Genomic DNA, 15,765 nt, shown 5'->3' on the forward strand with positions numbered 1-15,765 from the left:
AGCTGAAGCTCAAATATTTTGGCCACCTAATGCGAAAAGAAAACTCTCTGGAAAAGACCCTGATGCTGGGTAAGACTGAAGGCAAAAGGAGAAGGGGACAGCAGAGGATGAGATGGCTAGATAGCATCACTGATGCAATGAATGTGGACTTGAGCACGCTCCGGGAGAGAGTGCAGGACAGGAAGGCCTGGCGTGGTGTGGTCCATGGGGTCACGAAGAGTCGGACACGACTGAACGACTGAACAACAACACATTGATGCTCTGATCAATGTAGCTCAGATCAGATGAATGTCAGATGCTCTGACTTGGATTGAGGCTCTGACTTGGATAATGATGCTCTGACTTGGATTGTGATGCTCTGACTTGGATTCCTGCCTTGAGCAGGGGGCTGGACTCGATGGCCTTGTAGGCCCCTTCCAACCCTACTATTCTGTGATTCTATGATATACTAGCCAAAGCTGCCTGGGCAGCTCACAACAATTACAACCCAAAAACACATCGTAAAAGCCAAGTCGTCATCATGACGACAACAATACAAAAACCCTCCCTCGCTCCAACACCAGACGGCAGCTTGCAAAAGGAAAACCGAAACCCAGCTTGCCCACGACAAAGACGGCGGGGCGCGAGGCTTCCTTCCCCTCCTTTTGAGACCCGCAGGAGGCGATGCCCTCGGCAGAGATGGCCGCCCCCCAGCTCCGCCCCTGAGCGGCTGCAAATGCGGGCTGCAGCTGCCTCTGGGGTGGCTCCTGCAGTCGCAGCTGCAGCCCCTGCCCTTCCTGCGCTCGCCGAGGCCGGTCGCCTGACTTCGCCCCCCTGCGCACACGCACCCCCCCCACACACACACACCCTCCTTTCCTCCCAGGGAGGCCCTGCTCCTTGCAAGGAGGCGGCGCAGCTGCAGCAGAAGCCATGCTGGCTCTCATGGCGAGGAGCCTGGTGAGTGGCAGCTCGGCGCTGTCTGGCTGGGGGGCTGTTGCGGCGCATTGCAAAGAGAGGGGCCCCAGGCTGCTTGGTGGCCCTCTGGGGGGGACGGCCTTGGAGAGGGGCTCCGCCACACCGGGCTGGGCGGGACTTGTTGGGCTCTTTTGCAGAAAGCTGCCAAGGTCTCCCCTTTGGGGCCAGATCCGAGCAGGCTGGGAGAGGCAGGCAGGCAGGCTGGCTGGACGCTCGTCTTGTCAATGTCGTCTTTTCTCCAGCCCCTGGCTGGTCAATGTCACTCCGTTTCCACCTCCGGGCTGGTCAGTGGCCTTGGACTTTCCTTGTTGCTTTCTGAAGACGCGAATGTTCCCCCCTGACCCCCCACAAAAGGGGGGGGGACAAACCCCAACCCTGACAGTAACAGGGATGTAGGACTTACTTATTTTGGCTTGAGCCCTTGTCTTGGGGCCGGGTGGGTCTGGGGTATAAGCATTTGCTGCCTGCTGGTGTGAAAATAAAGGCGATGTGCTAAACCGGGACCCTTCCTCAAGTTCCCAAAAGACGGCGAGAAAAGCAAACGCGGGTTCTCGGCCAGAAAAGGGGGAGTGACAGAAGAAGACGCATTGGAGCTGTCAGCTGGGACCTCCTTGGCGGCCCCTGTGTGGCTTCAGTGGCAGCCCAGGAGACATCAGGGCACCTCGAAGACATTATTTTAATTCCAATTAAGCATTTGCGCATCAGACGTTTGCAAGGTGTTTGCATGTGAGTTTTGTTGCCTTGTCTTCTGTACAACCCTGTAAGGTAGGCCTGTGTGATTTTCCTCATATCGCCAATGGTGGAGCAGGCTGGATCAGAATTATTATTAAGCATTTCTACTTTGAACATGTGAGTTTTGTTGCCTTGTCTTCTGTACAACCCTGTAAGGTAGGCCTGTGTGATTTTCCTCATATCGCCAATGATGGAGCAGGCTGGATCAGAATTATTAAACATTTCTACTTTGAACAATCGGAATGTGTTTATATGTCAGGTACGTTGCCTGGATTATCTACACAACAACCCTGTAAGGTAGACCTGTATGGTTTTCCTCATATTGCCAATGATGGGGCAGGCTGGATCAAAGTTGCTATTAAGTATTTAGACTTAAAAAGTGTTAAATGTGTTTCTTTATCAGGGACGTTGCCATGACCATCGTTACAACAACCCTGTAAGGTAGACTGTATTATAATCCCGGTCTTGCCAATGGGTGGATAAAAATCTGTGATTTTAAAAAAAAGTTTTAAAATTGGATTTATTTATTTTTAAAGAAACTGTCTTGGCGAGAGTCTCTTTAAAATAACTTTGGTTTAAAAAAAAAAACCCAAAGACTTGAATGCAAGCAGATGTGTTAAATACTTTGCAAGGCACTGCTGATGCCCATTGCAAGCACGATATAAATATAAAAAAATTAAAACTTAATTAAATTTAATTAAAGCTTTCACTTGATTATGTAATCAGCTTATCACTTAATTAAAGCCTTCACATATATGATGTCGCAATATGTTGTAATATTCGAATGTGGCCACTTGTCAAATGCTGAGTTGAACTCCTTTCCAGTGTAAAGGAGAGGAGCATTGTGCTGGAAAAATATGACTTCTGAGGTTAAGCATTATAACATCATGTTCTGTTTATCATTGTGGATTTCATAGATCCAGTGTTGCCTTTTGCTTTTGAAAAGTTCCGGACTCTGGTTACGGCCCGGTACTATGCATGTTAACTCTGAAGTAAGCACCTGTTTATTTGGTGGGACTTCCTTCCAAATACATGTGTATTCCAAATACAAAGATTTCACCTTTGGTCTTCAAGGCACTGTCTCTTTGGTCTCTAACAGTGCAGTTCTAGATGGTTTTAAAGGTTTCCCCATCGTTTTAAAGTGTTTTTTAAAAAAATGAATTGTTTTAAGTTTTAATTGTAAGTTGCCTGGGGAGGCTCTCTTTGGGCCCAAAGGTGACTCATACATTTATAAATAAACCTCTAAATATAGATTTTAAAAAATCCTGACTCAGAAGTAAATCTGGCTGGGGAATGCTGGGAGTTGTAGGAGTTTTTTCTGTCTAAACATGCCTAGGATTGCACCCTAAAACAATTATAACCTGCCCTTCCATCAAAGCAGGGGAGTGGAGCCTTCAGCCCACAAGCCTAATCCGGCCGGAGGACATTCACAGGCCCCACTCAAGCCCTGCCCCCAGGTCTCTACCTGGGACTTGGGAAATGTTCAAGGAGGCTTAAATGCTTGTTCAGGAAACAGGCATTTCAAACTGGGCCAGTCCGTTTACATAAGTTATTTACATTGTATTCTTTTATTTGTGGTCTTGGTGATTTAAATAATTCCAATTGGCAGGGGATTGGGGTGGGGGGAGATGAAGGGTCCTGAGACTAAGATAATTATGGTTACCTAAGGCAATCTGAGCTGAGATTTGAACTGAGGACATCCTAGATTCTGTTCTGCACCCACTCCCAAGAATTTTGAGCCAATGCAAGACCTGTGTGTACATGTTTTTCTACTAGGGGTCTGACAGGGAGGGGTTGCTTTACTTGTCAGACGCTGGACTCCATCCAATGGATCCTGGACAAATAATTACATTTGATTATTTACTAGCGAATGCGCCTGGCTTCACGTGGGGTGGAAATTTAGACAGCAAAACCTCCAAGCAAACTCATGTAACTGTCAGAGTCGGACACACTGTGCCTGCCCTGTCTCGGTAAAGCCTGCTGGCTCCCCTAGGGAAAGCCCCTGCTGTAGTGCACCCCTGTAGTCCCTTAAGGGAGAGGGGGGCTGCCCCACAGCAGGGAGGAGGTGGCAACCGCATAGCTCTGCCCCTCGGCCTCCTAATCTCCCCTGCCTTCAAACTGTATGGACTGCAAAGCTACGTGCTAATTAGGGATATCTACCACCTAGTGGCTAAAGAGGTTACTCCCACATGAACACATTTCAATTTATTCAAATTAAGTAATGCATTTTAAAAAAACAAATTAAGCCCAAGGCACAGGTCCCTAAGACCCCCTTAGTATGCAGGACAAGTTTCAGGTTTCTCGGTTTCACAGTCTCAGCACTGACAGACAGATAGACAGACATTCCTCTTTTATTAGTATCGCATGAACCTTTTTGGAGGGTGGCGGGAATATCAGGAAATCGCCAGCGAGACGATTTCAAAAGTCCAGGCTATCTTGAATAAGTCTGTGTTTAATCAGCACGGGGAACGGCAGGTATTGTGTTGACGGGAATCTTGGTCATACTATATCGACTTCCTATGCGTTTTGTACAGGACCTGTTTCCCCTGCGTCAGATTTTGGACGGTATGCTCCTCAGGGCAGGACCTAGCACTCTGTAAAGTGCCATGCACACGGATGGCACTGCATAGATAATAACAGAGCAGTAAGGGACAATGGGCAGAGTGTTAGAGAGGAAGAGACCTTCAGATGTCTGAGGGCACAATCCTATGTGGGTTTAGACAGAAAAAAAAGTCCTACAACTCCCAGCATTCCCCAGCCAGCCATGCTGGCTGGGGAATGCTGGGACTTGTTGGACATTTTTCTGTCTAAACCCGGATAGGATTGCACGCTAAGAGTACCGGTGGTTTAGTTTGGAAGAACAATGATTCTGGGTTATTGTCCCCATAAACGAGGGACCAGAAAGAGTCTCCTGTGTCAGGCCAGCTCTGGCCCTCTGGGGTTCCGCCAACAGCCATTCCTCCTCCTCCTAACCACCGATGAGTTGATGGTTTCCAGGATTTGGGGCAGTCCCCCCTGCCCCTGTTCCAAAAGGTGGAAATGCCTCTCATAAATAATGCCTCTTCTCTTGAAGCCAATCATCGAGACCTTGGCTAAACCTGAAAGCTTCCCCTTATCTACCAGAAGGCGAACCAGAGGGGCGGTTATCTGTGTTTCCTGATTTTTCCATTCAGGGTCCCCAACCTTTTGGGGCTGGTTGGCATATTGAGAATGTTGAGAGGGTTGTGGGCACTCTCACAAAATGGCTGCCATGGTGGGTGTGGCTGGTCCCAGGACACTCTGTTTCTCAGAAGGCAAAGTGAGCCTCAAAAAAAAAAAAAAAGTCATTTGACCAAGAAGTCCAAGACAGAGGTGGGGGCTGAGCTCCACCAAAACACAAAACCACTCTTTGGAACCCATGTTACGATGGCGCCAGAGGGCGGCACTTTGCTTTCAGCAAGCACTTTGTGGTTGCTTTTAGAAAACATCTTCAGAAATAAAACTCAGGAGGGGCAGGGAACGCGGGGGGCACCAGGAGATGTTCTCTGTGGGCACATTGGAGACCCCAGCCAGAAGTCTGCAGTTAACATTGACAGGGCTTGGTGTCTCCTCTTGCTATTCCACTCACCAGAATACATCATAGGTGCATGGTGAAGGACCGTTTGCTCCCTTACGAGCCTGCCTCCTCTTCACGCATTACGTCCGAAGGCCTGTTCAGGATGCGGCCACCTTCAGAGGTGAGATGGGTGGCAACCGGAGACGGGGCCTTTTTGGTGGTGGTCCCGTGGGTGTGGAAAACTCTGGGGATGTTTAGCTAGTGCTTGTGTCACTACTAGCTCTTTCGTGGGAGGGGAAGACTGTTTCATCCTCCTGAGCTGTTTGTTTGTTTGTTTGTTTAATACATTTCTAGATCACCCAGCAGGCAAAGCTGTATTTTAATGGGACTATTCCTGCTGTTTCTCAGCTGCTGTTGCTGCTAGGGTTGATTTGTGACTTTTCATAGTTTCATTGCGTTAATGCTAAAGTTACATTTTTCAACATGCTTGTGGATTCATTTTTCAACCTGCTTGTGGATTTAAATTTCATTTAAAAACACAACAGTGTTTTTAAATGAAATAAATCAGAAGGGGGACGTTTAATCGGATCCCACTCCCTGCTTGTAAGGCGGGCGGAGCACGCACGCATGCGCGCGCGCGCACACACACCCACACACACCATTTAGTCCTGTATCTGGGCTGTACTATTTCAATTCAGACTGCAGTTGGGGGCTCACATGTTGAATGCTTCTCCATACACACACACACACACCACCGCCACCCCACAAGTAGAAAACTAGCATGTCAGGGTTAGAATCAGGGCTTGGTTAGAATCTTGCCATGCAGGGATTTTTATTTTTTGGTATGGAGAACTATTCATGAGCGAGCCCCCGCCTGATGTCTGGAGGTTGGCCAGTTAGGCCTGTGAAATGGGTATAGTTTGGAGGGGACACCGCTATATCCATGTGTGGGATTGTGCTGCAAGGACACTGACCCTTACACCTCTTCTCTCTGGGTTACAGGCGAAGCCATCAAGGTTGCTGAAGCCGGTGGCTCTGGGGAAGCTGTCAGGCCGATACCTTGCCCACCAGCAAGCCCTGCCTCCTCTCCCGGTGCCGCCACTCCAGCAAACCTTGGATCGATACCTCTTGGCGCTCCAACCCATCATCAGTGAGGAGGAACTGAACCAGACCAAAGCACTGGTGCAGGATTTTCGCAAGTCTGGCGGCGTCGGGGAGCGGCTGCAGAAGGGTTTGGAGCGGAGGGCTCGGAAACATGAAAACTGGGTAGGTAGATCCCGGAAGAGGTCAGGGGGCAGCCGCAGGATGGCTCACGCACGCTTGTGAAGGCCGACGGTTTTCATGTGACCCTTTTCCAGCCAGCGATGTGGGGCGGAACATTTTCCGTGGGAGGTTTTCCAAACTGGAACATTTTTCCGCTTCGGAAGTTTGTCAGCACAAATGAACTTATGCCAACTGCAAATCCAATATTAGGGGAACTCGGCAGCTTCTAAGCTGCCATTAATGTTTTTCGGGTGATTATCCCCAGCGTACATACATGTTGGCGAAAGACACGTGTGTCAGAGTGAGATGGAACTAGAAAATAGCGACAGGGGCAGTGAAGGTGCCAACAACCTCAGTGGGAAAGAGTTGAACTCTGTTGAAATAGATGCGTGGTCGCCAGCATATATGCTCAGTTCTGCGGCCTGCTGAAATTAATGAAGGTGTCAAGTTTTCAGTACCTTTATTTTTTGTCTTAAATTTAAGCAACGGACGGGATGTACATGCTATGGTGTTTACATTTTGACAAGTATTCCAGTAAAAATATCTGTATCAGAGGTCTCCACAGGGCTCCACCAATGGAGCCTGTAGAGCTCTTCGCTCCTTGCCCCCTTCAAAAAACAAAAAGAGAGTTTAATTAAAAACTGAAAAACAGGAGGACGCCAGGCCCTACCTCCTGTTCCTGAACTTGCCACTGTTCAGCAGGCTCTTGGGTTACAATTTATTCATTCATTTATTTATTTATTTCATTTCTATACCGCCCAATAGCCGAAGCTCTCTGGGCAGTTCCCAAAAATTAAAACCAAACAGCACACAATAAAACAATTTAAAATATATAGAACATTAAAACCACAATATAACAATACAACCACAATAAAACCTAGCAGCAGTGCAGGAGTTTAAAATACAGATTTAAAACAGCAAAGCTAAAAGTTTAGAATGCTAAAATGCCTGGGAAAATAAAAAGGTCTTCACCTGGCGCCGAAAGGAGTACAGTGTAGGCGCCAGGCGAACCTCACTAGGGAGCTCATTCCAGAGCCGGCGTGCCGCAGCAGAAAAAGCCCTCCTCCTAGTAGCCACCCGCCTCACTTCCTTTGGCAGGGGCTCATGGAGAAGGACTGCTGAGGATGATCTTAGGATCCGGGCAGGCACAAATGGGAGGAGGCGATCCTTCAGGTAACCTGGCCCCAAGCCGTTAAGGGCTTTGAATGTTAACACCAGCACTTTGAATCGGGCCCGGAAATGGACTGGCAGCCAGTGCAGCTGGAAAAGTACTGGCGTAATATGAGCTCGCAGGCCAGTCCCTGTTAACAATCTTGCTGCCCTATTTTGGACCAGCTGACGTTTCCGGACCGTTTTCAAAGGCAGCCCCACGTATCACGCATTGCAGTAATCCAGACGAGAAGTTATCAGAGCATGGATAACTGTAGCTAGGCTATCTCTGTCCAGATAAGGGCGTAGTTGGTATACCAGCCTAAGCTGATGAAAAGTGCTCCGTGCCACTGAGTTCACCTGTGCCTCAAGTGACAGTTCTGGGTCCAAGAGCACCCCCAAACTACGGACGTGATCCTTTAGGGAGAGTGCAACCCCCTCCAGAACAGGTTGAACATCACCTAGCCGGGCAGAAGAACCACCCGCTAACAGTACCTCCGTCTCGTCTGGATTGAGTTTCAGTTCATTGGCCCTCATCCAGTCCATTACCGTGTCCAGGCACTGATTCAGAACAGCCATTGCCTCACTTGGGTTTGATGAGAAAGAGAGGTAAAGCTGGGTGTTATCCGCATATTGATGGCACTTCATCCCACACCTCCAGATAACCTCCCCCAGCGGTTTCATGTAGATGTTAAACCCTGCGTTGCCTCTCCCTCAGCAGCCCGCAGTCCCAGGTTTGGATGTCACAATAACCAGCCCGCGCATGGAGTGTCCCTGGGTTGCTGAGCTCGGCGGGAGTGAGTGAGAGCCAGCCCTCTTATTTGCTTCCACTCGTTCACGGCTGCCCATGATTTAAACCAGAGCTCCCCAGCCTTTTTAGGTTGGTGGGCACATTTGGAATTCTGAGCGAATATTTAGTTATTTTTTTACATTTATATCCCGCCTTTTTTCCTCTGTAAGGAACCCAAGGCGGCGTACATAATCCTCCTTCTCTTCATTTTATCCTCACAACAACACCCCTGTGAGGTAGTTTGGGCTGAGAGTCTGTGACTGGCCCAAAGTCACCCCGTGAGCTTCTATGGCCGAGTGGGGACCAGAACCCAGATCTCCCGGATCCCAGTCCAACTCTCTCACCGCTACACCACACTGGCTCTGTTGTGGATGCACTCACAAAATGGCTGCCATGCAGGGCTGCTAACAAAATGCTCGCCATGGCAGGCATGTCCGGTCACTAAACACTTGTTTTCCACAAGGCAAACAGGGGAGGCTAGAGGAAAAAGAACTTCTCCAAGCCAGCCTCTTGAGTTAAAAAAAAGTGTAATTTTTAAAAAATCTTGAGAAATAAAATCAAAATCAGGAGGGGGGGGCACCAAGAAAGGTGTCTGCGGACATGTTGGTGCTGACATGCACCGTGTTAGAGATCCTGGGTTTAAACCACCTATGAGTAGGGGATGTCAGGACAATCCGCAACAGAACCAAATGAGTTCGGATTTTTATGAATCTAACCTGTGGATTCCTCTGTGGACCGACTTTTCGCCTGCCTGCCTGCCTGCCTGCCTGCCTGCCTATCTATCCATCATCTATCTATCTATCTATTTCATTTCTATACCTCCCAATAGCCAAAGTTGTCTTGGGTGGATTCTGCAGACTTGTGGACCATTTTTCTAACTTTCCCAAATTTTGCACAAATTTCGCAGTAGACAAATACGCAACATTTAAAAAACCTGGCCAAAAATGTGCATTTCCCCCATAGCCTAAAGCGCGAAATGCATATTTGGGGGGGGGGGGATTTGCGCATTCTGTGCGTGCAAATTCGCGCAATTTCGGAACTTAAAAAATCTGATTCCGTCGATGGGTGGACAACGGAACGAAAGGCACCTGACAATCAGCGAAACACAGAGAGAACAGATTTCACACAATCCATACATCCCTACCCATGGCTAGTTGTGATGTGCGAACCGTGCCAAGGGTGTAGACGGGCCCTGAGAAATCCAGTCTTGCTATCAGGACTGACTGCTGAGAAGGCTGGTTTGCTAGGGCCAATTCCAGATTCCGGGAATTGCTTGAGCACTTATGTAAGCTCTGATCCAGCCTTCCTGCTCTTCTCGGAAAACCAGAAGAGCATCGAATAATGCAGGCCAAGGGTTATGCTGAGTGGAGCTTGCGTAGAGCTCCAAACTGAAACGCGGGATCAAAACACTTGTCAGCAGCCATTTCAGCAGGCTGTAGAGACGGAGGCAAAGGGGATAAGCAGGACTGTTCCACCAGCCCTGCTGAAAGACTTATTATTATTATTATTATTATTTCCCTCTTCCCTCCTCCTCCCTTTTTCCTCATGTGTCGCGACTTTTTAGATTGTAAGCCTGCGGGCAACAGGGACTGTGTTCTTTGACTGATTCTCCCTCCAGGAGTCATTTTTGGCTGAGGAGAGGGATGAAAACAAAAAGACTCCAATTAATAAATAGAAAATAATGAGCACTCTGTCTTTCCATCCAAGCTCTCAGACTGGTGGCTGAAAACGGCGTACCTGGAGTATCGCTTGCCAGTGGTTGTGCATTCCAGTCCAGGCGTCGTCTTGCCAAAACAGGATTTTCTGGATCGACAAGGGCAGCTCAGGTAATTAACCTTTATCCTCACAACAACCCTGTGAAGTCGGTTATGCTGAAAGTCAGTTACTAGCCCAAAGACACCCAGTGAGCTTTATGGCCAAGTGGGGACTCGAATCCGGGTCTCCTGAGTCCCAGTCCAACACTCTATCCACTACACCACACTGCTTTTCTTATTTATTTATTTATTTATTTATTTATTTATTTATTTCTATACCGCCCAATAGCCGAAGCTCTCTGGGCGGTTCCCAAAAAATAAAACCAAACAACACACAATAAAACAATTTAAAATATATAGAACATTAAAACCACAATATAACAATACAACCACAATAAAACCTAGCAGCAGTGCAGGAGTTTAAAATACAGATTTAAAACAGCAAAGATAAAAATTTAGAAAGCTACAATGCTAAAATGCCTGGGAAAATAAAAAGGTCTTCACCTGGCACCGAAAGGAGTACAATGTAGGCGCCAGGCGAACCTCACTAGGGAGCTCATTCCAGAGCCGGGGTGCCACAACAGAAAAAGCCCTCCTCCTAGTAGCCACCCGCCTCACTTCCTTTGGCAGGGGCTCTCGGAGAAGGGCCGCTGAGGATGATCTTAAGGTCCGGGCAGGCACATATAGGAGGAGGCGATCCTTCAGGTAACCTGGCCCCAAGCCGTTAAGGGCTTTGAATGTTAACACCAGCACTTTGAATCGGGCCCGGAAATGGACCGGCAGCCAGTGCAGCTGGAAAAGTACTGGCATAATATGAGCTCGCAGGCCAGTCCCTGTTAACAATCTTGCTGCCCTATTTTGGACCAGCTGAAGTTTCCGGACCGTTTTCAAAGGCAGCCCCACGTATCACGCATTGCAGTAATCCAGACGAGAAGTTATCAGAGCATGGATAACTGTAGCTAGGCCATCTCTGTCCAGATAAGGGTGTAGTTGGTATACCAGCCTAAGCTGATGAAAAGTGCTCCGTGCCACTGAGTTCACCTGTGCCTCAAGTGACAGTTCTGGGTCCAAGAGCACCCCCAAACTACGGACGTGATCCTTTAGGGGGAGTGCAACCCCCTCCAGAACAGGTTGAACATCACCTAGCCGGGCAGAAGTACCACCCGCTAACAGTACCTCCGTCTCGTCTGGATTGAGTTTCAGTTCATTGGCCCTCATCCAGTCCATTACCGTGCCCAGGCACTGATTCAGAACAGCCACTGCCTCACCTGGGTTTGATGAGAAAGAGAGGTAGAGCTGGGTGTCATCTGCATATTGATGGCACCTCAGCCCACACCTCCAGATAACCTCCCCCAGCGGTTTCATGTAGATGTTAAACAGCATGGGGGATAAAATAGAGCCCTGTGGAACCCCATGGCACAATTGCCATGGCACAGAGCAATAATCCCCCAGCACCACCTTCTGGAATCGGCCATCCAAGTAGGAGCGGAACCACTGTAGTGCAGTGCCTCCAACTCCCAACCCAGACAACCTATCCAGAAGGATACCATGGTCGATGGTATCGAAAGCCGCTGAGAGGTCCAGGAGAATCAACAGGGTCGCACTCCCCCTGTCCCTCTCCCGGCAGAGGTCATCCCACAGGGCGACCAAGGCAGTTTCCGTTCCAAAACCAGGCCTGAAGCCCGATTGAAATGGATCTAGATAATCCGTTTCATTCAACAGTGCCTGGAGCTGTCCTACAACCACCCGCTCAAGCACCTTGCCCAGGAAGGGGATGTTGGCTACTGGCCTATAATTGTTAACATCCTCTGGGTCCAGGTTAGGCTTTTTCAGGAGTGGTCTAATTACTGCCTCTTTTAAAGCGGCAGGCACCACTCCCTCTCTCAAGGAGGAATTTACAACCTCCTGGACCCAGCCGGACAACCCCTCCTTGTTTGATTTAATAAGCCATGAAGGGCAAGGGTCAAGCACACAAGTGGTTGATCGGACTTGGCCAAGCACCTTGTCCGCATCCTCAGGCCTCAGTAACTGAAACTCATCCAATAAAACTGGACCAGACGGTGCTCTGAACGCCTCTACCAATGGAACTGCATTAATGGTGGTGTCCAATTCATGACGAATCTGAGCGACTTTATCCTCAAAGTGCCGCGCAAACTCGTCACAGCATGCTACCGAGGGTTCCACCGTCTCTCTCCCTGGCCCAGAATGTAACAGGCCGCGAACCACTCGGAAAAGCTCCGCTGGACGACACTGAGAAGATGCAATGCTGGTGGAAAAGAACTGCCTCTTTGCCACCCTCACCGCCACAGAGTAGGCTCGATAGTGGGCTCTTACCTGTGTTCAGTCAGACTCATCACGAGTTTTCCTCCACCTGCGTTCTAGCCGTCTCCCCTCTTGCTTCATTGCCCTCAGCTCAGGTGTATACCAAGGAGCTGGCCGGGCTCTGCTCAGAGGGAGAGGGCGCTTGGGCGCGACCGTGTCAACCGCCCGAGTCATCTCTGCATTCCACAGAGCGACCTGGGCTTCGACAGGAGCACCAGCCATACCAGCGGGAAAATCCCCTAGAGCCCTCTGGAATCCATCGGAAGCCATTAATCTCCGGGGGCGGACCATTTTAATAGGTCCCCCACCCTTGCAGAGGGGAAAGGCCTCCAGGAGTCTAAATCTCAGCAGGAAGTGATCTGACCATGACAAAGGGACAGATGTTAATTCCTCCACTTTCAGATCACCATCCACCTGCCCAGTCGAGAAAACCAGATCAAGTGTGTGTCCTTTTATATGCGTTGGGCCGATGACACGTTGGGACAGCCCCATGGTTGTCATGTCAGCCATGAAGTCCTGAGCCGCCCCGGATACAGCGGCCTCGGCATGGAAGTTGAGATCCCCCAGGACCATCATCCTGGGGGTCCTCAACACCAAGTCCGAGACCACCTCCGTCAGCTCAGGCAGGGAGTCTGATGGGCAGCGGGGTGGGCGGTACACCAACAGAATCCCCAATCTGTCCTGGGTACCTAATCTGTACCGGGTATTCATTTTCTTATCTATTTACAATATTTGAATACTGCTCCATATATAGAACAGATTTCGGAGCGGTGAACACAAAAAATAAAACAGTAAAAGAATAAAAAGATTAAAACATCACATTAAAATTATTTGTTGTTGTTCAGTCGTTCAGTCGTGTCCGACTCTTCGTGACCCCATGGACCACAGCACACCAGGCCTTCCTGTCCTGCGCTCTCTCCCGGAGCGTGCTCAAGTCCATATTCATTGCATCCGTGATGCTATCTAGCCATCTCATCCTCTGCCGTCCCCTTCTCCTTTTGCCTTCAGTCTTTCCCAGCACCAGGGTCTTTTCCAGGGAGTTTTCTCTTCGCATTAGGTGGCCAAAATATTTGAGCTTCAGCTTCAGCATCTGTCCTTCCAATGAGCACTCGGGGTTGATTTCCTTTAGGATCGACTGATTTGACCTCCTTGCAGTCCAGGGGACTCGTAAGAGTCTTCTCCAGCACCACAGTTCAAAAGCATCAATTCTTCGGCGCTCAGCCTTCCTTATAGTCCAGCTCTCACAGCCATACGTTACTACTGGGAAAACCATAGCTTTGATTAGACGGACCTTTGTCGGCCAGGCGATGTCTCTGCTTCTTACTATGCTGTCTAGGTGTGCCATAGCTTTCCTCCCAAGGAGCGAGCGTCTTTTAATTTCATGGCTACAGTCACCATCTGCGGTGATCTTGGAGCCCAAGAAAATAAAATCTGTCACTGCTTCCATTTCTTCCCCTTCTATATGCTAGGAAGTGATGGGGCCAGATGCCATGATCTTCGTTTTTTTAATGTTGAGTTTCAAACCAGCTTTTGCACTCTCCTCTTTCACCCTCAGCAAGAGGCTCTTTAGATCCTCTTCGCTTTCTGCCATTAGGGTGGTATCATCTGCGTATCTGAGGTTGTTGATAATTCTCCCGGCAATCTTAATTCCGACCTGTGATTCATCCAACCCAGCATTTCTTATGATGTACTCTGCATATAAGTTAAATAAGCAGGGTGACAATATGCAGCCTTGTCATAGTCCTTTCCCAATTTTGAACCAATCGGTTGTTCCATGTCTGGTTCTTACTGTTGCTTCTTGACCCTCGTACAGGTTTCTCAGGAGACAGGTAAGGTGGTCTCGTACCCTTTATCTTTAAAGTATCTTTAAGCTAAAATATGCTGGTATTCTTGGCCACACCCCTTTTCCCTTTGGCCACACCCACCCCTGGAATGTGGCCCCCAAAAGCTTCTCCAGATGGAATTCGGCATTCGGGCTGATAGATGTCCAACACCCACCATCACTTGTGCATGGTGCTTCTCAGCGTGCAAGCGGCCAGTTCCCTGCCCCAAGGTGCTTGCAACAGAAAATTCGCTCTGGGGGAAACAACCGAGGAAAGGGGAGGGAAGGAGGAGCAGGGGTAAATGGTGTACATGCTCAGACCCTTAGGTCATCTTCAGAGTCTCTCCTCCGGGTGCCCCCGCCAAAGGAAGCTGAGTGGGTAGCTACAGGCAAGAGGGCCTTCCCAGAGGTAGCACCCCGCTTATGGAATAAACTCCCCAAAGAGGTTTGCCTGGCACCTACATTGTTCTCTTTTCAGTGCCAGGCAAACCTCTTTGGGGAGAAACTTCCATAAACGGGGTGCCACCACAGAGAAGGCCCTCTCCCTTGCAACCTCCATTGTTGTCTTTTCGGCACGAGGTAAGGACCTGTCTTTCCTCCCAGGCATTTTAGAGACCAGAGAATGTTAGCTATTGAGGGGATTAGAAATGTAATAAAGACGTAAATACACTTTTTAAAAGACCTCCATTTGACAATTGCACAGATCGGTTTGAAGGTTCTTCTTCTTCTCACTTCTTTTCGATGCACCTCATTGCATCTCTTGGGCTGTGCGTGGGTGCAGTTCTGCAAACTCAGCATCCAGGAGAGGGCGGGGAAATTGGGGCAGATGAAATCTCATGTACGCACATGAAAGATGGTGAGGTTGAGCCATGACTTGACAGAGGCAGAGTCTGGAATTCAGCGCAGCTGCACACCTGGTTTTCGATTCACACAGGTTGTAAATGGGATTTCTTTGTATGCACCTTTGTCCCAGATCCAAGCCGATCTCTGTGCTCTCCTTCATGGCTCATGATCCCTGTGCTCTCCGTCACGGCTCACGGGAGCAGGAAGCTCTGAACTTTATAAAGGATCACCTTTCTCACACTTTCCCGTCAGCCTCTGTTTCGCCTTTCATCTGCTCTCGGGCTGTGTTTAAAAATACCAGCCAATCTGAGAAAAGAGCAAGTGGGCAACGGAATAAAAGCAACTTTTCCCTCTTCGGGATGACCCCGGGAGGTCCTAGACTGGCTGGCCTGTTTCAGGGTTTTCTGGGTGGAATCTGTGCCTGGCTTCAGCCTCAGAACCTAGTGAATGCCACGATACCTTAGGATGTCAAGTGGTATACAAATAGTTTACATTTTTTTAAAATTAAATGCGGAAACCTCAAAGCCAGGGTGTTGACATTTTAATCAGCAGATGTGCACGCCCAGTGGCACAGGCATGCTTGCTTGGAAGTTTTACTCCT

The 15,765-nt window shown here is 49.0% G+C and overlaps 1 protein-coding gene across 5 annotated transcripts in view; it reads left to right on the forward strand.

The window, feature by feature from the left end:
- The first annotated feature begins 697 nt into the window (after positions 1-697).
- Positions 698-15,765, forward strand: part of CRAT (carnitine O-acetyltransferase) — a 30,177-nt gene continuing 15,109 nt past the window's right edge. For 2 of the 5 annotated variants that reach the window (XM_084820907.1, XM_084820909.1), the window contains exons 1-4: positions 2,582-2,678; positions 5,297-5,402; positions 6,224-6,487; positions 10,131-10,249. In XM_084820907.1, coding sequence (XP_084677033.1) covers positions 2,665-2,678; positions 5,297-5,402; positions 6,224-6,487; positions 10,131-10,249 — 503 coding nt within the window. In that variant the 5' untranslated portion in view covers positions 2,582-2,664. Of the gene's footprint in view, positions 937-2,581; positions 2,679-5,296; positions 5,403-6,223; positions 6,488-10,130; positions 10,250-15,765 lie in introns of those variants that run through there. The other 3 variants (XM_084820910.1, XM_084820911.1, XM_084820908.1) reach the window with 2 other exon arrangements.

Source organism: Heloderma suspectum, chromosome 14 (assembly GCF_057233095.1).
Source record: "Heloderma suspectum isolate Gila_16-S chromosome 14, 16-S_ref, whole genome shotgun sequence".
NCBI lineage: Eukaryota > Metazoa > Chordata > Lepidosauria > Squamata > Helodermatidae > Heloderma > Heloderma suspectum.